The 25,435-nt window shown below is 32.4% G+C and overlaps 1 protein-coding gene across 10 annotated transcripts; it reads right to left on the bottom strand.

Annotated features, from left to right (window-relative positions):
- Positions 1-7,370: 7,370 nt before the first annotated feature.
- On the bottom strand, positions 7,371-15,463 carry LOC131064365 (uncharacterized). 10 transcript variants are annotated; one of them, XM_059221633.1, is made up of 7 exons: positions 14,542-15,463; positions 14,188-14,359; positions 13,910-13,984; positions 10,607-11,343; positions 10,372-10,453; positions 10,186-10,275; positions 7,371-7,659 (listed from the first exon to the last, which is right to left on the bottom strand). In XM_059221633.1, exons 4-6 carry the CDS (start codon positions 11,278-11,280, stop codon positions 10,189-10,191), a joined length of 843 nt encoding a protein of 280 aa, XP_059077616.1. In that variant the 5' UTR covers positions 11,281-11,343; positions 13,910-13,984; positions 14,188-14,359; positions 14,542-15,463; the 3' UTR covers positions 7,371-7,659; positions 10,186-10,188. The 10 variants fall into 10 exon arrangements, 9 of the variants coding, with proteins under 9 accessions (XP_059077616.1, XP_059077618.1, XP_059077614.1 ...); XM_059221635.1 differs by having other exon boundaries at positions 13,910-14,359; positions 14,542-14,658; positions 14,768-15,463; XM_059221631.1 differs by lacking the exons at positions 13,910-13,984; positions 14,188-14,359 and having other exon boundaries at positions 14,542-14,658; positions 14,768-14,854; positions 15,039-15,463.
- Positions 15,464-25,435: the final 9,972 nt, after the last annotated feature.

Here is a 25,435-nt window from a genome sequence, read left to right as displayed (position 1 = left end):
TTCTGCATAAATTTGAAGAATTCTTGAAACAAGATCAAAATGAACAAGAAGTGTCATAGGACACTTAGTAAATTTTCATGCTTTCTAGTTTAAATGCATTTTTATAGTTCACAATCGACACTTCAAGTGTCATTTTGTATATACATTTTTGCACAAGGCCTAAGTCAAATAGGACTTTTCTTTTGAAAAAGTCATAATTAGTTGAACTTTTCACATTTTTGCTCATAGCCCCTCACCTATATATATGAGTGTGCTCCTTGTAAATAATCATCTTTTAGCATTACACCAAAAATCTGCCAAATTGTGTAGCATTTTGACACTTTGTTCTTATTTTGTGAAATATCTTTTCAAGTAAATAAAGGAGTAGTTTGCCTTCAATCTTTGTGTTAAAGCATTATTTCTTATGAATGTAATGTTCTTATGTCAATGCAATTATATGACCTTGAATTTAATTGAAGTTAATTTTGTTATTGTTGTGAGTTTTAAAAGAGATTTTGAATTTGATAACTACTAGTCTTTGAGCTACAATATCAAGTTTGGCAATTAAAAGTTAGAGTCAAGAGATGGGAAATTTTGATAAGTCTTTGAGCTACAAGTTTTCTCTCTTATATGTTTTAGGTGGTATTATATATGAAAGTCTTTATGCTTCAATATAATATTATTTTTATTTGAGATTAGATAGGAAATTGTGGAAGTCTTTGTGCTACACAAGTTCTTAAATTGTATAAATTGCACTGGTATATTGTTAGGTTATTATTTAGTTCAGCTTAAATCTTATTCAGTTATTATTGATCATGCTAGTGTCTTGAAAGTTTCAGGTATTTAGAGAAGTAAAACCCTTTATTCTAAAAAAAGAAAAAGAAAATAAGTACATTCATTCTGAAAAAAGAGAATTAAATGATTGTAACACCCTTGGATAGAATAGATAGTTGATTTTAGAGTAGATATTAGTTTCTTAAGAGGAAAGGCAATAAGAAGACAACCTCCCCTTTGTGAGGAGAGATTTAATTTCACACATTGTCGCTGAAACCAACATTTTGTAAATCTTTTTAGTTTACAAAACAACATTTCTATAATTACAAAATAATATTAAATTAATCTATAATTTTTTATTTAATACTAAATATAATTTAACTAATGTGTTTTATCAGTTAATAATTTAAATATAATATAATTATACAATAACTAATATTTGTTTAATGTATAAATTATTATATACTAAGATTAAATTAATATGATTTGTTCTATTATATGTATACATTATTTTTTAATTTAATTATAAAATAAAATAAAGATTATGTTTATGATTACAAAATAATATTAAATTAATTTTAAAACTACTATAATATGTATTATACATTAATAATTTAAATATAATATAATTATATAATATTTAATACTTATTTAATATATAAATTGTTGTACAATATTTAGTCAAATTCAAACAAGAGATGCAATATGTCAAGTTCTTACCAATAGTATGGTTAGTTTAGTGTAGTTAATAGTAGAGATAAAGATAGAGGGGGATAAGAAGAGGGAGAGAAATAGATAGAGATATGCATAAAGGTGAAGGGAGAGATAAATAGAGAGGTGGAGATAAAGAAATAGATGGATAGAGAGGAAGAGGTAGAGGAAAAGATAAAGATATAGATAAATAGATAGTGGGATAGATAAATATATAGGGAGTGAGAGGTAGATAGGAAGAGATAGATATAAAGGGAGATGGAGAGGGAGAAACATAGATATATGTGGGACTATGATAGTTACAGAGAGATAAAGATATAATGAGATAGAGAGAGGGGGAGAGGGAGAGGGAGAGATAGGTAGAGAGGGAGAGGGAGAGGGAGATGGGGAGTTCATAATTTTGACCATGATGTTGTTTGCACAAAAAAGGTTTCAATGGATAAGTAATAATTTCAAATCAACTATGCACCCAATTATAGAGATCTTAGAAACACAACTAAAAGAAAACCTTTTAATGTGGAAGATATTCAAGGTAAGGAAGTGTGACCTGGATATATATATATATATATATAGATAGAGAGAGAGAGAGAGAGAGAGAGAGAGAGAGAGAGAGAGAGAGAGAGAGAGAGAGAGAGAGAGAGAGAGAGAGTTTTATGGGTAATTGTGTTAAGATCATTGATTTATGTGTATTTGAACATATTTAATTTCTATTGACTTTTGGAAGTTGTTAAATGGATATTTGAATATTTAATCTTATTTTAAGTGGATGATAATTGTCCGTTTGAATATTTACAAATTGAAACGAAGTTTGAAGCAGTTTTGGTCAATACTACCCAATAAATATTGAAAATATAACATAATAGTAAATATAAATATATACTTTATAATATAAATAATATTTTATAATATATATAAAATAAATATATTATGTTAATTTAAATAATTTTATTATTTGTTAACCTCAATTTCCACTTCACATGGACAATTAAATTAAATAACATTTTTTTATGGAGGTTTGTCCACAAATTCATTTTAGCTATACCCTATACAGGAGTTCGTGCATGGCACAATCCCAACCTCATCCCTTTTTCATGTCGGAGCCTTGCACTTAGCAAGACTTGATCCCTAGAGGGCTCATTTAGAACCTTTCAACTTCATCAACAAACCAAGGGCCCATTGACTAAATTAAATAACATTTTATTATTCAATTAATCTATCTCCTTCCACCATATCAAAATGAATCCATTTCCCTCCCAATTTTTAAGTTTGACTTTTATGGTTGCATCAGCTTACTAATTTTAGTAAATGCAATCTCAAAAATTCATCTTAAATGAATTAAATCTAAACCATTCATTTTCACTTTGACCCTAGGAAGGTGATCTCATTGAATCTCCACCACAAATCTCATCCTCAAACCCTCACCATTTATCCTTCCTACCTAGAGTCTATAAATTAGCACATCATCCTATGCAAAATAAACAATTGTCCTCCATAAGTACATGTTGTGAGATTTCAAACAACCAAATCTACTTACACATTCATTTCATCAATACAATTCAATTGGTACCTTTATTTAGTTTATAGTTAACTCTTTACTATTTAAAACTAAATTATTTTGCATTATAGAATTTGAAAGAATTAGAGTAAGAAGCCCTAATTTTCTATTTTCAAATTTCGAATTGATGCATACACTAATCACCAATGAAAATTAGTATATGAATTAATTTTAATTTTTACTCAATACTTACCATTCTCAAATAATTCACTCACTAAATTATAAAAACTATATACAAAAGAAAATCAACTTTCATTAAAAATATAAGCTTCAAATTTAAAAATATTGATAATTAAATTATTAAAAACTAAAATTAACTTATCGTATATATTTAATATAAAATATTGAAATTATTTCTAATTACAAAAACTATCAAAAATCTTGATATCGAGACCTAATTGTGATGAGTAACTACTTGAATTAAGATATTAAAAAAAATTAAAAATATCAACATAATTAAAAATTGTATTTATATCAACCCACAATTTGTGTAGAAAGGATAGGCGAAATTGATATTTAATCTAAAAAAACTAAGATATGAACTTTTTTTATTGTGTATGGGGCCATCCACGATGTGATGGATATGGTTCAACATTATATGGTTTTTTGGACTTTCGATATCCACTTATATATGTTTTATTATTTATAGACAAAATACATTATGGATTTCCTCTCACATTGGTGAACATTATTGTGGAGGAGCTTGTTCTTGCTACCCTTAGAGAAAAATGATCTTGCTGTAATTCACATTCTACAATTGCAGTCTCTATTTACTATGTTATGTTGTTTTGCTCCACTTTGCAACACCTTGTTGCAACTATTCTAAATCTTTATTTTCTACCTTCAAGATTCCCATCTTGAAGAGGCACTCCATTGTATTTTTTTTTTTTGAAATATATGCATTTTTCCAATTAAAAAAACATATATTTTCCATGTTTTGGATTATTTATGACAGTTGAAATGTATTTATGAAAGGTAGTTGGCAATGTTATGGTGAGTAGGAAAAGGTAGTGACTGCAATTTCTATATCTAGTCAAGGTAATAGAAAAATTGAATGCAACTGATGCATAAATATCTTGCCTTTGGTAGGAACTAATACTAGCACATGCAAAATCACCTCACACAATAAGATTGAAAATAAATTAAATTTTTAACTCAATGAGAATGATTGAAACATTCATTTCTAAACATGTTCATTAATTTCACAAAGAAACTTCCTAATATAAGAAATCTCACTCCCTCCTTTATAAGAAGGTGAAGGTGACGTAGGTTGTCTAAAATGGTTATTAAACCGTCAACTTGATTTTTTCATGCACATAAATATCTTTCAGAAAATAAATAATATATAAAGTCAATTATCAAATTTAAATTAAATTATTTTTTTATTGAAATCAAAATTATAAATAAATAATGTTACATTTTATCAAAATATCACCTTTAAATCTATAATAAATATATTTTTTAATTATAAAAAATAATCTATAAGATTATAAAAAATTAAATATTTATTCTTCTTTTGCTACTTTCAAAAGCTCTTTAAAATCAAGTTTTGTTGTACGCTATTTCAATTATTATATAGGAAAAAATTTCATTGATTCGAAGCACGTAATCTTATTTGACAGCAATGTCTCATAAGTGCATTTCTTTTGGATTTGATTGTGTATGCCATTTTTTTTTTTCATCAACGTTTTGAAGAATCACACTTCGTGCAGGATAAAGAATAAAAAGAGGCATAGGGAGAAAAAAAATAAAATACATCCCAAAATAATACCTGAAACCAAAAAATAAAAATTGAAAACACCTAATAGATAAAAAGGTTAATCAATCAATAAGAAAATAAAATAAGCCCACAAAGAAAACATCTAAGTAATTAAAAAATTAAAAAGTTCGAAGTATATATATATATATATATATATATATATATATATATATATATATATATATATATATATATATATATATATATATATATATATATATATATATATCAAACATAAGCAAATAAATACAAACAAACAAAAAATACCAAGGAAATGAAAGATAGTGAGTTGCAGGGTAAAGAATAAAAAGAGGCATAGGGAGAAAAGGGGTGCCCAAAGAACGAGGAAAAATATAAAATACATCTCAAAATAATACATGAAACCAAAAAACAAAAAATTGAAAACACCTAATAGATAAAAAGGTTAACCAATGCAATAAGAAATAAAATAAGCCCACAAAGAAAACATCTAAGTAATTAAAAAATTAAAAAGTTCGAAGCAAATAAATACAAACAAACACACACACAAACATATATATAATGCACACACAAATATATATATATATATATATATATATATATATATATATATATATATATATATATATATATATATATATCAAACATAAGCAAATAAATACAAACAAACAAAAATGTACGCATTCGCACAAACAATAAATATATAAATTATATAAGAAAACTATATATAAGCACACAAACCTAAACTAATAAAAATTTACATATATTCATATTCACAAAAAGATAAGCTATTATTTATATATCATATACAATAGTTTATATTTGTGTGAATAAGAATGTGTGTGAGAGAGTGTGTGTTTGTGAGAGAGCAAAAATAAGCACAAAAATATAAAAGAAGAGGATGAAAAGAGACACCCGAAGGAGGGAGAAGAGGAGAGAAAAGAGGGGGGGAGGGCGAGGGTGTGGTCAAGAAGGGGGGCAATGACGGCTATTGATGGCAGAATGTAATGGATGCCAAAAGAGGCTAAGGTTCAACCCATCATCTTGATTAAGATTGGAAGGGTGATTAAAGATTTTGACCGCCTCTTTAAATTTCCTCTTGGAGAAGTTGTCCTCTCTAAGCAGATATGATGTTTGGTGGCTAAGGAGTGATAAGCCATGGCTGATTTTTGCACACGCTCATGTTTGATATCAACAACATGCTCTTTGATTCTCTGATGAACGAACGCCCTATTTTGCCAATATAGGGTGTGCCACATGAGCAAACGGCCTTATAGACTCCTGACTCTAAAAAGACATCCTTGGTGCTTCTTCAAGGTGGAAAAGGGTTTGAAAGCACACCAAAGACCTTTTTTGAGTAGGATTTTAGAGATCTTATGGGATGTGCCTTCAACATACAAAAGGGAAACACCTAGAAGATGAGAAGGAAGGGAGGGTGAGGGATTGGTGACAAACTGCAACTAGGATTTGGCTTGGTGGAAAGCTCTAGCGATTTGTTTGCTCGAGTATCCAATCCACCTAAAGACCTGATGAAGATGAGCGAGCTCCTAATTAAGGTGCCACATTTTAAGAACCCCAATTTTTTGGCTAGGGTGGTGATGCGAAGAAGAATGAAGATATAAATCGATATGGGTAGCTTTGCAAAAAACCCTACAACCGAGGAAGCCATCAGGTTTTTTAAGAATTAAGACATCAAGGAAAGGCAATTGGTTGTTAGACTCAAGCTCTATGGTGAAGGCGATATAGGGAGAAATGTTGTTGAGGTGGGCATGAAAGTCTTATAACTTTTCAAGACCATGAGGCCAACAAACATGGTGAGTGGCCAAGAATGCAAGGCCACTTCCTCAAAGTGTTCCATATATAAGTTGGCTATAACCAAGGAAAGAGGGGCACCCATGGGCACACCATCAACCTGCTCGTAGATGACCCCTCGGAAAGAAAAGAAAGTGGATCTCAAGCATAGTTCCACCAAGGAGGTGATCTCTACACTAACCTTGCGATTGACAATCTCTATGGAATCAAGAATGGGAACCTTAGTAAAGAGGGAGACCACATCAAAGCTTACCAAGATGTCTTGACTATCTAACTTAGTCTCTTTGATAAATTGGACAAAATGGGTGTGCTCTTTGATGAGGAGTTGGAGTTACCCACAAGAGGAGAGATTAATTTGGCCAAGGAGACTAATTTACAAGTAGGAGAACCAATGGTGTCAACAATGGGTCTTTAAAGGTCTCATTCTTTGCACATTCTCGGTATAGTCTAAGAGCTGTTTTATAATCACTTTTTTTCCTGTGTACCTGAACGTGTATTCTTTGTAAGAAGCGTTCAATCCTTTTGACTGCATTTTTTCCTTTTCCATTTTCAAAGTAGGCTATTTGTTTTGGAGGCTCCAATCTAACTATCTTGGAGGTTGTTGTCTGCTACATCATGTTGTTAAAGAATACTAGTCATTCTCAATATTTTTATGGCGTGATATTATTTAAATAGTCTATTGTATCTAATTGTATCATCTTTAACTTAATAGTGTCTGCTAAACTGCTAAATTTCCAACACCAGTCACTTTAAAAATCAATTTTGAATCCCATACAAATTAATACAAACCAAATATCGAGAAAACAAATAAAGTTATCCATTGGCATCATCATAATTTAGAATTTTGAATAGAAATATACTACAATAAAGCATATGTTTGTAAGTATTTATAATGTCATAGTTTTTATAATAGCAATATCATAGTTTTTATAGTAGTTAAAATCTGACATGTTTACTATGTAAAACAACAAAAACCACCTTTCTAGACAATTCAAAATCATATCCCGATAACGCACTTATAACTATCTTGCATTTGATAGATCATTCGAGTACTCCAAAGTGAAACTAATTGTAATCAGACACTTCAAACCTGTAAAACAACAAGAACGATGTTAGTGATAAAATAAAACGAGCAGAGAAAATCATATGAAAATACAAAACAGCAAAAGTAGACACATGACACAGTACACAGTGAACCATAGTGGTTCACCAATTAATGACTACATCCACTCTCAAGCACTTCTATTAAATCGATATCCAATTACAAACAATACATCATGTATGGGTTGCACATTGCCATTTATATAAACATATTTAGATATGAAATGAAGAGTCTAGAGAAGGCAAATGGTCATGTGATAGTTGGGCTTCATATTCCCAACAGTTAGTGCATTGAAATTTCAATAGCACAGTCATTATTTTCACAATTCCATACGCTATTTTTTGATTTGAAAATTTTGAAAGAAAATTTATACTTGAAACAGATCATGTATAGGATTTCGGAAAAATAAATTGAATGAATGATTCAATAATCGGATGATTACATTGAACGATATACACACGTATATATAGAAGTTACAAGACGATGTTCTATAATTAGAACATAACGTTAAAGTAAACGATTAAAGAGCTAAAAGCTAAATGTTAAATAAAGCTTAAAAGCTAATTAACTAAAAAGCTAAATGACCATTAAACAAGGAACTAAATATAGGTGACTAAAATATAATTAAATATTCTAATACCCTCCCTTAATAGTCATTCTATCTACTAACTACCCTACAGAAGACACTGCAGGGCTTTTGATCACAAATGAAAAGAACACTCTGTTGCGGTGGAGACCCTCCCTGGATCTGAAAAGTGTTAATGACCAAGAATACCAAAAGCCATCCAAGCTAATGTAGCCTTCACACGTGAATTAGAGATCTGGCACACACGAATTACTGAAGCCTGAAACAATGATTTTGAGGAAAAAATCAGCAAACCCTTTTGCAGAAGAGTACAAATTCCAAAACTGACTGCAAGATACCACGGTTGCAGATGTTCGCCCTACCAGGTGCAACCAAAATTGACTGCAACAAAGCACGATTTTTGAGGAAAAAACCATCAAACCCTGAAATGGGAACCCTTGAAAAGAGAATTTACGATTTTGAGGAGAAAATAAAAAAACCAAGAAATCTAAGGTTACAAATCATCGTTTTTGTGGAAAAAAACGGTAAAACCTAGATAACTAAAATCTTGCATGAATATCACGGATTACAGATGAGATAATTTTAAAGGGAAAATTATAAACCCTGCGAACAATTTTTGAAGAAAAAATCGTGAAAACCCTCCCATGATTTTTTGTAGAAAAAATAAGAAAACCAACAGACAATTTTTCAGGAAAAAATCGTAAAAACCCTAGGACCTGTAAGACGAGGTCTGGCCTAAATCAATTTGATAAAGGTAATGATATTCAGATATCGTGAACATGCACTATTTCCAGGTGTTGTGGCAGTTGTTGAACTTTTGTTTGTGTTCCAACATGATGTTGGTCAAAGATGCCATCACAGAAACTGAAGTTGAACGAGGTCAACCTAGTGAAAGCATGAGACTGAAGAATCTGATTCAAAAATCAGAATAGAAGCAGTTGCACAAAAAGTCTGAAACCCTGGAGGAGAATTCTGGCACGAATTCTAAGGTGTGAATTTCGAAGTTTGGAAGAAACCCACAAATTAAAATTTTTTGCAAACTTAAAACCTGAAATTTTTCCAAGAATCTAAAAACAAAATGCAGATCCGATGGCTCAAAAATCGAGGAACGAAAAAAGATGCACCCAGAAAAATCTGACGACGACCCAGTTGAGGTCTCAAAAAACCCACCAAGAATCTGCAAGCAAAATAAAATTTTGACTTGAACTAAAGGGTCAAAACTCTAGTCGAAAATTGCAAAAACCCTAGGAAAATTTTCAATCTGCAAAAAAACTCCAAGTTGCAAGCCTGAAAATCTCCAGAACTCTAAAAAATACATGAACTGTTGCCCAACACAGAAATTCGCCCACAAACTAGAAACCTTCGAAACCCTCAAAAAGCCTTAAAAAAAAAGCAAAATCGTTTTTTATAAAAAAACAATTGAAAAAAAATCTGGAAAATATTCCAAAAGGAAGGCCATGAATTTTTATTAAAAAGTTCGCCAAACTTTAAAGAATCCCATTGACCCACTCTGATACCATGAAAAATAAATTGATTGAATGATTCAATAATCGGATGATTACACTAAACGATATACACGTATATATAGAGGTTACAAAACGATGTTCTATAATTAAAACATAATGTTAAAGTAAAAGATTAAAGAGTTAAAAGCTAAATAAAACTAAATGTTAAATAAAGCTTAAAAGCTAATTAACTAAAAAGCTAAATGCCCATTAAACAAGGAACTAAATATAGGTGACTAAAATATAATTAAATATTCTAATAATTTCTTGGATAGGAGAGAAAGGTCAAATTCAACCATGTAAAACCCAGTTTACTATAAGATAATGTGCTACTACTTAAGAGGCATCGATTTTAATCATCAAGACATTGAACAGTAATTAATAATTGTTCGATAAGATATATGAGTAGGCTGAGTTAACTACCTTTTAAATCTCCTCATCTCCAGCATAGGTTTCTGATACAGAATGATTTCTTATTTCTTTTAGAGTAGCCTTACTCGAACACAAGGGACACTGTAGTAAGTTATATAACTGTTAATTTCATTAAATAACGCCATCAACAAAAAAAATCATATAATAATGAAAAAAAAGAATTTGAGTTCAACTTGCCTTAGAAGAACCCCGAGCTCCACTTTTTCTAATCCATTGTGTTATGCATGATCTGCCAAAGAAATGGCCACAAGAAAGGGAACTGAAAGTCCACAATAACGAATATTAAAATTCTTACATGAAATTTAACGAGAAAAGTTCAAACAATGTGAGAAAACATGATCATCTTTTATTTGAGACAAAAGAGAGGTGGATATTACAGGCTATTTGAGATCCATTTTCAAATACAACATACCAAACGTTATGCTCTCCAGACTGAGCCCATGGCTGAAAGCAAATTGGGCAATTCACGCAATGATTAATCTCGTAAACCTTAACAATATATTTCCTCTTTTTAGAAAGCCTTGGAGCCTCTCCTCTATGCTCTTGTTGTTTGCATACTTGATCACATTCATCTTTCATTGCCGCTAATGTTGTAGACCAATCCTCCAGCATGTTTTTTGTCTGGTCAAGATTTCGTTTACTGGATTCTTCACTTTTTTCAGCCACGTGGAGCTTCTCCTCAAGTTTGTTGTTTCTTTCAGCCAATTCTTCAATTTCGGATCTAGCTGTAAGCAATTCAGCATCCATGTCATGAATCTGCTTAAAATATTGCTCTTTAATCTCCTCTATCTTTTTGTTCCTTTTAGCTAATTCCTTATTTTCAAATCTAGCTCCAAGTAATTCAGCTTCCATCTTAAAAAACTGCTGAGGATATTGCCTTGGAGCCTTGTTGAGCTCATCCTGTAATTTGTTATTTCTTTCAACTAATTCCTTAATTTCAGATATAGCTCTAAGTAATTCAGCATCCACATCATGTACGTGCTTACAGTATTCCTCTTTATCCTTGTGGAGCTCCTCCTCTAATTTGTAGTTTTTTTCAATCAATTCATCATTTACTAATCTAGCTCCAACTAATTCATGTAACATGTCGGAATACAGCTCGCTATATTCCCTTGAATCCTCGCAGATCTCATTCAATGGTTCAACTACCTGAAAGATTGATGAAGAAAATTAGAAAAACACAGACATTACTGCAACAAATTCTCTGTTAACACAATGAATCTTAATTCATTCAAACTTATTATAGAGATTTCTTGATCACATGATCAAGGATCAATGGTGGAATGATGAAAATAAAAAATTCATTACAAACATTACAAGGAGACAGACAAATTCTATAGTTACAAAAGTATTTTTAGCTTCACATAAAACTACTAAAAAGAAACTGCGGTTCTAACCATACGTATGGGACAAATTTCCTTTGCCAACGCTACCTTTCTTAGTATAGCGTCTATCTCCAAGTTTTTGTAGGTCATTTCAGCCATTTTCATCAGTTCTCTTCCGACTCTAACAAAACAGGGTTCCATGAGTAGACTTTGAATACCTTTCTTGGGATTTCCTTAATTTACACTAATCTAACTAAAAAATGCTTAACTTACACTAAACAAAAACCCTGTTTCTGATCCTTTCAATTCTCTGCCCAATCGATTGAGTCTTAAACGTGTTCCACACTCATATTTTGAAGGGAAGAGGCAGTGAAGAGAAAAACAAAACAGAACATAGAAGTTCAAGAAACAGGGACCAAGCAAAACAGAGTTGAAACAGAAGATATATTAGAAATGATGTACACTTATATGTTTCAAAACATACAAACTTTATTACATTCAGAGAGTTATCCTTTCCTTATGGATCAAAAACACAAAACAAAACTAAGATCCAGAGCTCCCCTGTTCGTTTGCTGCATCAGGAAACTGTTGCTACCTACAGTACAGCGACTTTTTTCTTTTCTTTTCTACCTTTTCATTACATACAAAAACTGCCTTTTTCCGCGTACGTGCCCAGCAAAAAGAGACATAAAACACAACACATTAATTACAATTGATTTTCACATCCTCATTCGGCAAGGAAAATCTTAGATCGAAGATGATGCAATAAATTCTGATTTAATTCTTTCTCCCACAAGAGAGACTTGGAAAGTGAAGGAGGTAGGAGCTGGAGAAACATGTCTTATGCCGTAAACAACTTTTAATTCACCGCTAAGCCATTTTCAGATCGCTGGAACCAGATACTGCGGCGTACAAATTGTGTTAGCGGTGAAATCGACCGATAATATTTTGTAGTTCAAACTGACTGCATACATATCACACACAAGAATCTAATTTAATGTCTGACATCGCTGCAATCTAATGTCCGACAACTAGGGTATGCCTTCCATTATTGTGTTGTTGGAATTCGAGAGTTGCAAATGCTTTTGAAGTTTCATATTCAAAATTTAAAATGGACCATAGAAAAAGAGTACACGGCTAAAAAATAAAAAACAGTTTTCGTTGCATCTCCAGTAAAGTGATACAGAGCTTGAGTAGAATAGGAACATGAAAAAGTGACAAACTCTACAGAACATTAAACAGCCACAAGCAGAGGTTACCTTGCTTAAATACCCAAAGGGAGGTCAAGCAGCCACTTTTCAGAGATTTAGAGTCAAGACAAGGATTCATATCGAAATAATTAAAAGCCGATACAATGTTTAGAACTCAAAGCTAGGTCAGCCGAAATCAGCCTGTTTCAGCACTTTATATGTCAAAAAAGTTACCAGTAATTTGCAACAAATAATATCAGAGCCCCAGGTTCAAATATCTTCAAGACACAATTCAAAGTTGAATTGGTAGATAATCAGGTGTAACTGGTTGGAAAAAATTATGAAATCAACCCAACCAAAAAAAGAGTTACATAAAAAAATTTCAAGGATCCTCATTTCTCCAATTTTACACCAATTGAAATCTGTAAAATTTTGCCCTAAATTCAGCTTCACTACTAAATATTGAAATGGATATTTTACCTTGAGAATGTCAGTAACTTCGCCCAATCCAATGGCTTATTTAGGATCATCCTCGCTGTCTGCATTCCCACCCACATTGCAAAGCCCATTCGAGCAATTGCAGTGAGCGCGCCCACATTCTAGATTTTTCTCCCTATTTTCCATGAAATCATTCACCACCTCCACCAAACATACAGAGCTCAGTTCATGATAACTGCCACTGCTGTCAAAATTAACGATTGCTGTTCTAATCATAATAAAATTACTCTTGTTGTTCTTGTCCTGTAGCTTTGAGGATTCTGATTCTTCGAGAATACTAGGGCTGGGGACTACTTAGGAAGAAGATGGGTTTTCATTCCTTAAAATGTGGGAAGGGTGCTTTTCAAAAATCCTCTTTAGTTTCGATTTAGCAACCACAGACTTTCTGAAATAATTATCTTGCCTGATTCTTTGATACTATTGTTCAGCATATCGAAAACCCTACGGCATGGCATTATTTAACTCAAAATACAGGGATTTTTTACAGCAATCGCTACAAAAAGCATTTTCACTCAACAGCTTCTATAGCCTTTTGGCGGATTTTCTTCCTATGCAAATTGCTACTGTTGCCTTTAAATTTCAAACAACCTTTTTTTCTTCTTCATAAAATCAGAACACCGAAACAGGGAAAACTATAAAGGAAAATGTAGATATAGCAGAACTCAAACTGACGAACAAAGGGATAACGGGGTTAAGGTATGCCTGACAGGCTGACAGCTACAAAATTTGAGGGAAAAAAATTGTTCTGCTTCAACGCCTTGAAATCTCCTCCGCCTCCTGGACAAATTTGAACGAGAAAAGCAGAGAAATGAATTTTCTTCTCAATAAAAAAATATTTTTGATTTGAAATAATGAAAAAAAAAATCTAGTGTGATCTTCTAGCATCTTGGAGATCTTTTTCCTGTGCTGGTTGGACAAATTTAAGTTAAACGCCACAATTGAGCGCTCAAAATGTGCATAGCCTTCAAAAGATTTACAACCTGCTCAAATTGGCAGCAACAACGTTCGCTCTCATTCTTTTGCCTCAAACAGGCCAAATTGTAGCACGAAAAAATCGAAAGTTTCCACAAAGTCGGGCTTCTTTTCGTGGGATAATCTTCTCAACATTAGTAGCAAAGACGAAAAGCTTTTACAGTAATATTTTAACTCTACCTGCTTAAAGATTAGTAAAAAAAATTGAAAAAAAATTAGGCTTGTTTCAGTCTCTTGAAATTTAGTACTGAAACTACAAATTTCTAACAACCTCGGAATATTTGCCCCAAATCTATTCAAATTTAAGCACTTAAAGCCAGAAAGACAAAAATAATTAACAAAATAAAAAACAATCACATTACTTTCTCCATTTTTTGCCGTCATAATCTTCTTCTGCACACTACAATGGATCGAACCTCACACAGTTCCCTTATCGTTTACCTCTTTGAGCCGCTCCAGCTCATACAAGCCAAGCCAAGCTACGGCTTGCACAACCATCATTCCACAATTAGCATACTCTCATATTCCAAAACCCTAACAAAAACCACACGAAAATAATATCCAAATCGGACCCAAAATAACACATACAAAGCAAAATGATGTGCCATATACACGAACGGATTCGAATCTCCCTCCGCTCCCGAATCGTCGAACCCTATGATTTTTCAACAGAGCCTGGATAATACACAAACGCAGACACAAACCTAAGAAAACAATGCAAAAGACAAACTTTTCTTTCAATATGCTCACAACATCCGCAGCGCCTTGCTAGGGTCAGGATTGTCCCTGAACATTTCACGGATGCGCTTCTCAGAACTGGAAATCGATTCACTTTGAAAGCTTCATATCGCACACGCACCTTTACTGGTAGCGGCACTTTCACGCAACGGCAAAACGCACCGGAAACCGGCGTGAGACATGACGTTTCCGGTAGGCTTTCTCAGCAGATATAGCCTAATAATTAGCACGGATTGAACTTAGAGATTAAATTCTCCAGAGATTTTGTTGAGGACCGCATCAAGGCCATTGAGATTGCTTACAAATCAATATTATTTTAGCCTCCATCTCATCATAGGACTAGATAAATTTGTTTACATATGTGCTACCGCAGAAGCGGCAGGAGGCACCAGATGTTTAGTCAGATCTGGAGCAACAGGAACCGATGGAAGCCAAAAACAATAGGCACTCCATCAATTCTAGAGAAGGATGCAGTGATCGGACTCGAACTAGCAACGTTTCCTCCTCTTAATTGAGTGTAGCCTTTTCCAAGAAGGAATCCGTGTCCCAAAAGCGCAAGTATCATATTTTATTCTATTCTTCTTTATATACTAGCGCTTGCACCAAAAGGTAGTAAAATATAATTTGAATAAATATAAAATTGTATTTATTAGTTCTTTGTTTTAGGGAGGGAATTAGGGATGGAATTAATGTTTTCATGTGTCTAATTTTTTAGTCATGTCAAATAAAAAATATCTAATCATAAAGTTTTATGCGTGATTTTTTTTATTTAATTATTTTTCAAATTATTTTTATTTCTGCCTAGAAATGTTAGAGTTTAAATAAATTTTCCATAGCAAAAAATATGGAAATTAAATTTGTGTTAGCTATCCTCACGGCAAGTGTTGTACAGATTTCATTAGTATCATTTACTTATTTATTAAATGCTTAGTACAAGTTTCATCAATTTTTTATTAAGGTTAAAAAAATAGCATTTTTCATGACGGTGCATTCTACTTGCTGCACAGAAACACATTAGTGAATACCCTACGATAATCAGGCACTCTACATTGCTTTTTCTAGGTAAGTTTTCACTCTTTTCTTAGGATTTGTATGCAAGGGCAGTAGTAGAAAGGACTTTGTGTTTTCTTAGCACTTTCGTCTTTGGCTTTCAAAGGATTGTGTTCAGTTTCTTTTGACGATGTCTACAGAAACCCTATTCGCCCTACCGAATTCTTCCTACTATTATTATGGTGTACATAGGCAGGGAGTATGTTGGCAAAGGTTGTGCAATTTGTCTTTACACCTGTCGATTGCATTCTCTTGAAATTTTCTAAAGCCTTTTCAAGGAATGCATTATGTGCATATCGTGTGATCATGGCATTCCATAAGACCGCATATCTTTTAGGCATTTTGTTAAACAATTAGCATTTAGATGCCTACACTCATTTTCTCTCTAGAATCTCTTCTAGGGCCTGATTGGCCTTGTCACGGTTTGCTCACAATGTTAGAAGTTGCGAATATTATTGCCAACATCTTGCTTCTGTACTCACGCAATCTGGAAGCGTTTCATGTCAAGCAATCTAGTAATAGAGAGTGGAGTTTTCTTATGAAAATTTAAGAAAATGGATAAGATATGTTGCCTTGTGTAATGTCCAACACCTCACTCTGTTTAACGGTGCTTTCGGAGGACTCGCACCCTCTGCCCTCTTTTTCATGTGCGTGCCTAGCAATACTACATCTGTGCAACTATGTTGTCACCAGTTTCCCAATCAATTTCATTGGATTCCCTCACTCGTTACTTGTTACCTCCATGATGTTCAATTGACAGATGAATCTTTGGTCTCCTTTATTTCTCTTTGCCCCCTTTTGCAAAATCTCAAAATAATAGGAGATTTTGGGTTAGGTAACGGGGTAAGTGCAGAAAAATGGTGGTCAAAAAGGGGGTATAAGTGGACACTTTTTTTTTCTGAAATCAGGTGAACCTGAACTTGGGCAAATTTTGAAAGTCATCCACTCAAGATATGAAGATAATCAAAGAACAAATATTGTAGTACTCTGAATCTAGTTTCCAAAATACTAAACTTTTTCAAAATTGGATAAGATTAAGGGGGTCAAATCCTTCGCGCACAAAAAACAGACCTTGATTTTTTTTTAAAAACATAACATAGTGTCTGACGTGCGCATCAAAAATATCATAGTTAGATTTAGTATTTTGACAAATCCTTTGGCAGAAAGATATTTAAGAGTGAGCATTAGAAGATGTGTATTTTTTTGTAATTTTTTGTTGAGTATTTTTTTTTAATGATTTTTCCAATCGAGTGCATCTTGAAAAATTAGGTACCTGTTCATGCACGAAGCATAAGTTGCACTAAAAAAATCAAAAATATATTTTTTTTTCTTTTTTAAAATTGTAAAGAATCAAATGCACTACAATAATATATAAAGTTTTTTAAATTTGGATAAGTAGATCAAAAGTTATTAAAAAAATGGTGCACGTATGTCTATGAGAACTATGGAGACACTGGTAAAAGAAATTCAATAATAATATGTTATTGTAATTCAATTTTTGTTTTTTAAAATATGGTTAGAAAGCTCAAAAGATGGTGAAAATATGGTGGCAATTTTAGAAATACCCACTTGATGAAGTGTAAACCTAATGATGACAGAGTTGAAAAACCAAGTTGATAAAATAAAACACGTCAAAAAGGAGGGAAATAGAGGGAAATCAAACTTCCAAACCGTAGCTTTGTCATCCAAGCCTATTTCCAAGCCTAAACAGTCAAAAGCGCGTACGGGTTACCTATGGTATAAAAAGCGCGTACGGGGTACTTATGGTGTAAGAAGCGTGTACGCTCTATATTTATTATAAATAACGTGTACATGCTACTTTTGTTTAAAATTTGGGTGTGTATAATATGATATTATATATATAATATGTGTATATACATATAATATATAATATATATATATAATAATATATAATATATTTTATATAATATATTAAGTATATATATACACACATATATGTGTATGTATGTGTATTGTCTCCCTCTCCCCCCCCCCCCCTCTCTCTCTCCCCCTCTCCCCTTCTCCCTTCCTCCATACCCTCTCTCTCTCTCTCTCCCTCTCTCCCTCCATACCCCATCCCTTTCTCTCTTATTATCTACCTCCCTCCCTCTCTCTCCCTCCCTCTCCCTCTCTCCCTCCCTTCCTTTTCCTTCGCACTTTCTTTACTACAAATAGTGTGTACGGAGTACTGAGCCTATTAGTTCACTTCTCTGCCATAACATTTTTAAGGCGTAGGAGTGTGTACGCGCTAATTATGAGTTCTAAGTGCGTACAAGGTGAAAAAAAATACTGTTGGGCTTGCCAACATTTCAGGGACTAACAGCGCGCACACGGTTATTAATATACCGCGTACGGGGTACTTAGACATAGTTTTATTTGCCCAAGAGCCTCAACGGCCTCAAAAGAAGTTTTTGAGGTCATCGAAGGCCCCACTGCAACTGTGTCTACACTTCCATCACTATTTTATACATATAAGTAAGTGAATTTTTTGTTTTTGCATGATTTCAAATGATTGAATTGTTGTTCTTATTAGTTTTGTCAATATTATTGTGATTGTTTAATAGTTTTGATTCAAAAAAATAATGATAAGATGCATATTTATGGTTATTTGTTTGTTTATGAACTTTTTTTACATATATATGTAATATGATTCTATTTAGGACAACCGATATCAACCATGGGAAAGAACAAGGGTGAACTCACAATAATGGTTCCCACTTTTTTGCCACTTTTGACACTGAGATGAACATTTTTTAAATAATCTTCAACTTCCGAGAACTATAACTTTTAAACTATTAAAAATTTGAAGATGATGTAAATTAGTGATTTGTAGCATTTTGTTTGTAGATTCTATATACATTTTTTTCAATTTTTTTTGAAGGATTTTTAAAAAAAATTTCCATCTCCCTCGAAAAGTAGTTTTTTACAACAAACTACATTTTTTAAGAGTGGCATGCCTCCTAAAACGTATAACTTTTTTTCTATAAATGATAAAAATTCAATTCTTTCAAATTTTGGTTTGTAACATCAATATCTAGGGCTTGCATTTGGTTTGATAGTGATATGTTCAATATTTTTCATTTTATAAAGTTTTGAAGTCCGACCAGTCATAATTCAGACATAGGTTTAAGTTTGAACACATAACTTGTTCTATATATATCAAAATTCAATTTTATTTAAGTTGTTAGAAAGAAGACATCAATACTAGGGGCTTAGATATTTTTTAGAATTGTTTTGAATTAGTTCCTTATTTTTCCCAATGCGTTGAACAGAGAAGTTCATGTTCGGTGAAAAACCAATTTTCCATAAAATTAAAAAAAACAAGAACATAATAAATTCAAAATATAACAAAATTATACTCGTTGGAAAGCTTGTTCCTAGTACTACCATCTAATATTTTTGGGTTATCAAGATTATTTCATTCGTGCTTTGAACCAGAGCTCCGAAGTCATAAATTCTTCAGAACTCTGAAATTTTTTGGGAGAAACCTCTAATAGGACAGTTCGAATGAACAGTACTTTGATCGAATTGGGTTCGCTCGAACCATAAGGGGTTCAAGTGAACCCCCATTTGCTCGAACCCATGGGCTTAATTTTGGCCCGTACTTTTTCGTAACGGTCAGGTTCGAACGAACTCGACCACTTTTAACTGTCAGGTTTCATTTGAACCTTGGCCAACACAATTTTTTTTTTTTTTTCATTTGTGGAGTCATATAAATGTCCATAATTTTTTTCATTTTTTATCACACAAATGATTAAAATAATTCACATTTTTGGATGAGAGAAGACATTTGAAAATTATTTTAAGGGCAATAATTTGAAGATATTTGAAGGTTTTTTTAAAAGCATGGGGAACAAGAAGAGAAGGCAAAATAAGACTTCAAGGAATTATTCTCCCGAAATGGAAGAAAGATATCAAGAACAAAGAAGACAAAGATATCATGATGCAAGTATGTATTTTTTATTTTATTTCTATTTAATTTTATATGTATTACGTACCAAAAATAATGTTTGTTTGTTAGTATTAATTAGTTCAATATTTTTTATCTAATATTTTTAATGAAAATTAATTTAAAAAATATTAATTAAATTAATTGGAAATAATAGGATTAAAAATAATCTCATTTTAATTGGAAAGCATAATTAATTTGAGATAATATGTGTATTTGTAAATTTCAAATTCCATTAACTTGCTTGTTGTGTAATTGCATTTTTCTCCTATATAATTAAGTCCATTTATAATAGATAAGACCTATTAAGTCATAAAATTAATAAGACCTATTATGTCATAATTTAGGTTCTAACTTATATATATTGAATATTTAAGACATGTACTTAATTTCATGTGATAGGTCCTTTAATATCACATAATATATCTGTCTTAAGGGGAGTTAAGTATATTAATGTGAAATGTTTTTGCATACGTGGTCATATCGATTTTAATAATAAGGCCTATTAGGACTATTACATTGATTATAGGTCTTAAATGTGACATAAATTTATAACCTATTACATGTTGAATAATTTAGGTTCTATTTATATGACTTCACGTATGCAAAAACATTTCAGATTAGGAGGTCTATCATGCAATAATAGGTCTTAAATATACACATGTGTGACAAATTATAGTCCACCTACATTATGGTCCATAACAAATTAATATGAGGTCACCTTTATCATATGCATGCATCAAAATATTTGTACTTTTAATTTTCAAAATTGGAATTTCTAATTTATCAAAATTTCATTTTATGTGTTATTAGTGAGAGATAGAGGTTTTCAAAATAACTCATCAATATTTATTTCCACTTTATATGTTTATGTTTATTTGTTATATTAGCGCAAAACAAAATTTAACCTTAACATTATACGTAAGGAATAACATAAATTAAACGAATAATAATAAACTAATTATAATTCTTCATGTGTAAATCTAGAATTAAACATCAGAAAAAAATTAAATTAAAATAACTATCATCTTCTTGAAATATTAATTACTGAACAAATTTTAACTCTAACTCTAAACCTACTTGCACAAGTTAAATTTAAATTTGAGCCCTAATCCTAACCTGAGAACAAATTGAACTTTAAACCTAAATAGGTAATTTAATTAGAGTTATAACACTAAGGTCCTGAAAGTAATTAAATTTAATAGACCAAATTGAACCCTAATTTTAACACAAAGCTTTAAGCCAAATTCATCCCTATTCTTAAACCTAATTGAATAATCTATTAATTTGAACCTTACACCAACTCTTAAATTATGTGTAGAATGGGCTCGAGAAGAAGGGAGTTCTGAAGCAGGAGTCGAGGCAAACAAACCTATTGAAGAACAAAATATAGTTGATGAACATAGGGAGGAGATTGTCCAAGTTGAACCAATGGGGACCTTTGAAGGAGAGGGGTCAGGCTCCTTACCTCCTACCACTGATATGGATGAGCATATTGTGGATCTAGCTATATAGGTGAAGAGAAATATTTCTTATAAAAATTTAGATCATTTACTTGAAATGGATGTGGATGAGTTGAGTGAAGAACCTAGAAATACTAAAAGGAGGTCAATGAATAAAAGTGCAAAAGAAATAATGTCTCATTTCAACAATCTTGATACTACACTAGAAAAAACTCAATTGTTATCAATTGTACTTACTCATAAAGACTTAATAGATCCACTGAAATTGTTGGGTATAGATACAACAAGTCAAAAGAGGAAAACTTCTCAGCTAGAAAAATCTATTGTTGATAATGTTAAGAAAGGTTTGGTAAATATTGGTAAAAAATCTCGAAAACTAGATAAGACCATTTCAAGAAGAGTGATGTTGACATCTTTAGTAAATGAAAGATTGCCTCAAAAAAGACAAATCTCTTCACTGTCATCTGAGTTTGGTTTTAGTAGAAGGACAATATCTAAAAATGTTAGAAGGAGAAATATTTTGGATGATACTACCTCAAAAGGGAATTGGGCAATTATGTGTAGAGCTCCTCGTTCTGATAGAATTGAAGATGTTGTTAGGAACTTTGTGATAGTTTTTTGGAATGATAATACTTGTCCTTCATCAAATAGTAGAGATGTTATCAAGTAAAGGATTGGTCCTGATCATTATGATCTCCATGTAAAACATTGGATATACACAACAAAACATGAATTGTATGTGTAATTTACTAAAACAAACCCTCATATAAAGATTGGACAAACCATGTTTGAACGGCTAAGGCCATATTATGTGAAGTTAAACAAAGTTTTCAAAACTTGTTATTGTCGTTATCACATTGAATTTGACTTGTACTATCAGGTGTTTCGAAAGATTAGAGAAGATAGTGATGGTTATGAAAATGCTCATCCTAAACCAACAAGTCAATTCATAGCATCCATCTTATGTGATAAATCAAATGATAATGCAACTAGTCAAATAAATTGCATAAGAGAAATTTGTGGAACATGCGGGGAGTTGGCTAAATTACCTTTGAGAGATGAAGATACTGACATGAGGAAGATGGTAAATTGCAAGAGTTACAAGTGCAGAAAAATTGAAACAAAATTTGGAAAGGAATCTACAAGGCTAGATTATGTAGAAGAGGAAATACCTATTGGAACATTTATGAAAATTTTTCGTAAGTTGATAAAACTATACATATGCCATGGTTTTTTTGCCAAATGGCAAGTAGAACAATTTAAAAGATTAAGAGACACTTTCCCACTTGGAACTATTCTATCTGTAGTTGACTTCGCAAAGAATTACTCTTTTGCACATCAAAAATAGATTCAATCAGAGTATTACTTTTCAAAGCAAATCACTATTTTGGTGCATGTGTGTTATCGACATGCACAAATGAATTTGGATGGTGTTGATAGTACATTTGAAAATCGTGTCATTAAGAAAGAGTACCACTTCTATATCAATGATGATAAGGAGCATGACACACTTTTTGTACAACATTTCTTTAAGAAGTTTTTTGAATATTTGAAAGATAGAGGCATAACAGTAGTTAAACATTTTGTTTGGTCTGATGGATGTGCGAAACAATTCAAATCTTCGAGGCCATTTTATGCACTATGTAGATATCATCGAAATGACAAAATACCACATGTTTGGAGTTTTTTTTGAGAGTGGTCATGGAAAGGGTGAACATGATGGTGCAAGAGCTTGTATCAAACGTGCTCTAAGAAAGCATCAAATAAAGTACACAGGAGATTGTATAGAAGATGCACACATGATGTTGTTGAATGGTGTGAGAAACACTTTGAGCAACCTAATTATCCTGGGGAATCATCATCAGGAACATACAGATCCATTCCATATAGAGTGTTTTGGGAGATAACCGGTAGGTGTTCTCTTTTAGTGCTTTATTTTGTTAGGAATCCCACAGATACTGAGAGGGGGGTGAATCAGTATCTAACCAGTGTATAGAATTTCTTAACTTAAAACATGCGAACATATTATAACAGTGTACCGGTATGCAAGAAATAATGCAATAAACAGAATTAAGAACATCCACATGAAAAGAACACCATAACACAAGGATTTAACGAGGAAACCCGGTGTGGGAAAAACCTCGGTGGGATTTGTGACCCACAATATTCACTCACTGGCCAATAAGAGAATATTACTTACAATAGGGGCCTGCACATGCAGGAAGGCCAACTGCCTAGAGCTCACTGCTCAATGGGAAGTCTCACTGACTTACAATGAGGATTATACAAATCCAATATCTTGTACTGCTTTACAATAGCATCTATAATGCCTGATCCAGTATCGGTTGCTACTCTGCTTCTTACATAAACCCTTAGCCTATATTTCACATAATAGGTATGCCTAATATTTTTCCTCAATTGTTCCTCACTAATTACCAAATGTCTACAATGATCTCTTTTATATATAAGAGTCATTTTACAATTTTCCAAGCTGGCTTACAAATTTTTTACAATAATAAACAAAATATAATATAACAAGATCATGTCGACCTCTGTGCTGGTATACTTCTTTTCTTTGTACCGGTGCCAGTGTCTTGAGTGTCAGTGTAGAGTGTGATCTGCTGATGCCAGTATAATGCCTTTGCCGGTGCCATAGGATTGCAAGGTTGCCATCAATGATAAAACCTTCAATCACATACAATGTCTCATTGGAGTGTGCATATGCCAACAATCTCCCCCTTTGGCATTGATGGCAACACTCATGGGAAATTTCAAAAAAATATATCCAAAAATGTGAAGTCTATAAATGTTACCAAAAATGTGTGTGCTCCCCTTGAGCATATGATTCCTGTGATATATTGAATTTTCTCATCCCACTACTCCCCCTTTGGCATCAATGACAAAGGTTGTCAAGATGTCAGTAGAGTTTGTAGTTTTAGCTTTGTAACTGGGTGGTTACAATTTGAAAAAGATCTCCCAAAATCAAGTTTATACTATCCATAAACTTCTTGCTATCCTTTATTGTTGTCTCTGTTCTCTTCACTGTATCGGTGAGATGTTGCAAATGCTCTACCGGTGTTTTTTGTCCCTCTATTAGTGCCTCAGATACTTCCTTCCGCAGTGATGCTAGATAGTCCAATCTTGGACTCAGTTTTAATCTCAGATGCTTTGCCTTATTCACAATTCTCTCTTTCTCTCTTTCCAATTTAAGTAATTCTTCTTCAAAATTTGTTATCTTCTCCTCAAAACTGATAGTGTATCCGGTGAGTTAACAAAATTATCTGCAAGTTTATTGATCTCATCCTATACCTTGCTCATCTTCTTGTCTATATCTACAATCAAAAAGTTTGTCTTACAGGTGTCTTTATACAGAGTTTTGTACTATTTCAATAAATTACACAATTCCGGTAGAAGTGTGTCAAAATCTCTGTTACACTTCTTTATTTGCTCATCAAAGAATTTCTATTTTTCAATTTCTACTTTATCCTTCAATGACTCTTCCTTTATTTTCTCAATGTTTTTTGTGATATATTTACACAGTGTATCAAGTTGTCCTAAAGAATCTTTATTATCTATATTACAGTTAGGAGCAATTACCTTCAAAATTGGTATGGTATCATCAATTGCCTTGTAAGCTTGTGAGCTGCAGTCTGTTATCTTGTTGATTGAATCTAATAGTACCTCAGTCACATTAGTTGATTTGAAGCCTGATGATGAACCAACAATCTGAGTACCGGTGGAAATAACCAAGCTTGTATTGACCTCTGGTAGGTCTATTTGTGTCTGCATTTCTTTAAGTAATGGTTTTTCTATTTCTCCAGTTGTCGGTGGCACTGTTTCCTCATGTTCTTGTTCATGTTGTTGTTGTTCCTGTTCCTGAGCCTTTTGCTCTGTTTGTTGCATTATCTCAGTGTGAGTTTCTACCTTTTGCTCTTTGTCTTCTGCCAGTTTCTCCTATGTGTTTTCAGTTTGCTCAACTACCGGAGACTCACTAGCCATGTCAGTCTTATCAGCTGTATCTTTGTCTACCACTATGTTGATCTTTTGAGTATCAAC

The sequence above is a fragment of the Cryptomeria japonica genome, chromosome 5 (assembly GCF_030272615.1).
Source record: "Cryptomeria japonica chromosome 5, Sugi_1.0, whole genome shotgun sequence".
Lineage (NCBI taxonomy): Eukaryota > Viridiplantae > Streptophyta > Pinopsida > Cupressales > Cupressaceae > Cryptomeria > Cryptomeria japonica.
The sequence above is the reverse complement of the archived record's forward strand: the minus strand, read 5'-3'. Positions and strand labels throughout refer to the sequence as shown.

Excerpts from the sequence above, each read along its gene's own strand:
- LOC131064365 (XM_059221630.1), bottom strand. Across the intron at positions 10,454-10,606 it reads TCTGGAGAGCATAACGTTTG|TTCCCTTTCTTGTGGCCATT; the intron begins GTATGTTGTATT and ends GTGGACTTTCAG. Across the intron at positions 10,276-10,371 it reads GAGCTCGGGGTTCTTCTAAG|TGTCCCTTGTGTTCGAGTAA; the intron begins GCAAGTTGAACT and ends AACTTACTACAG.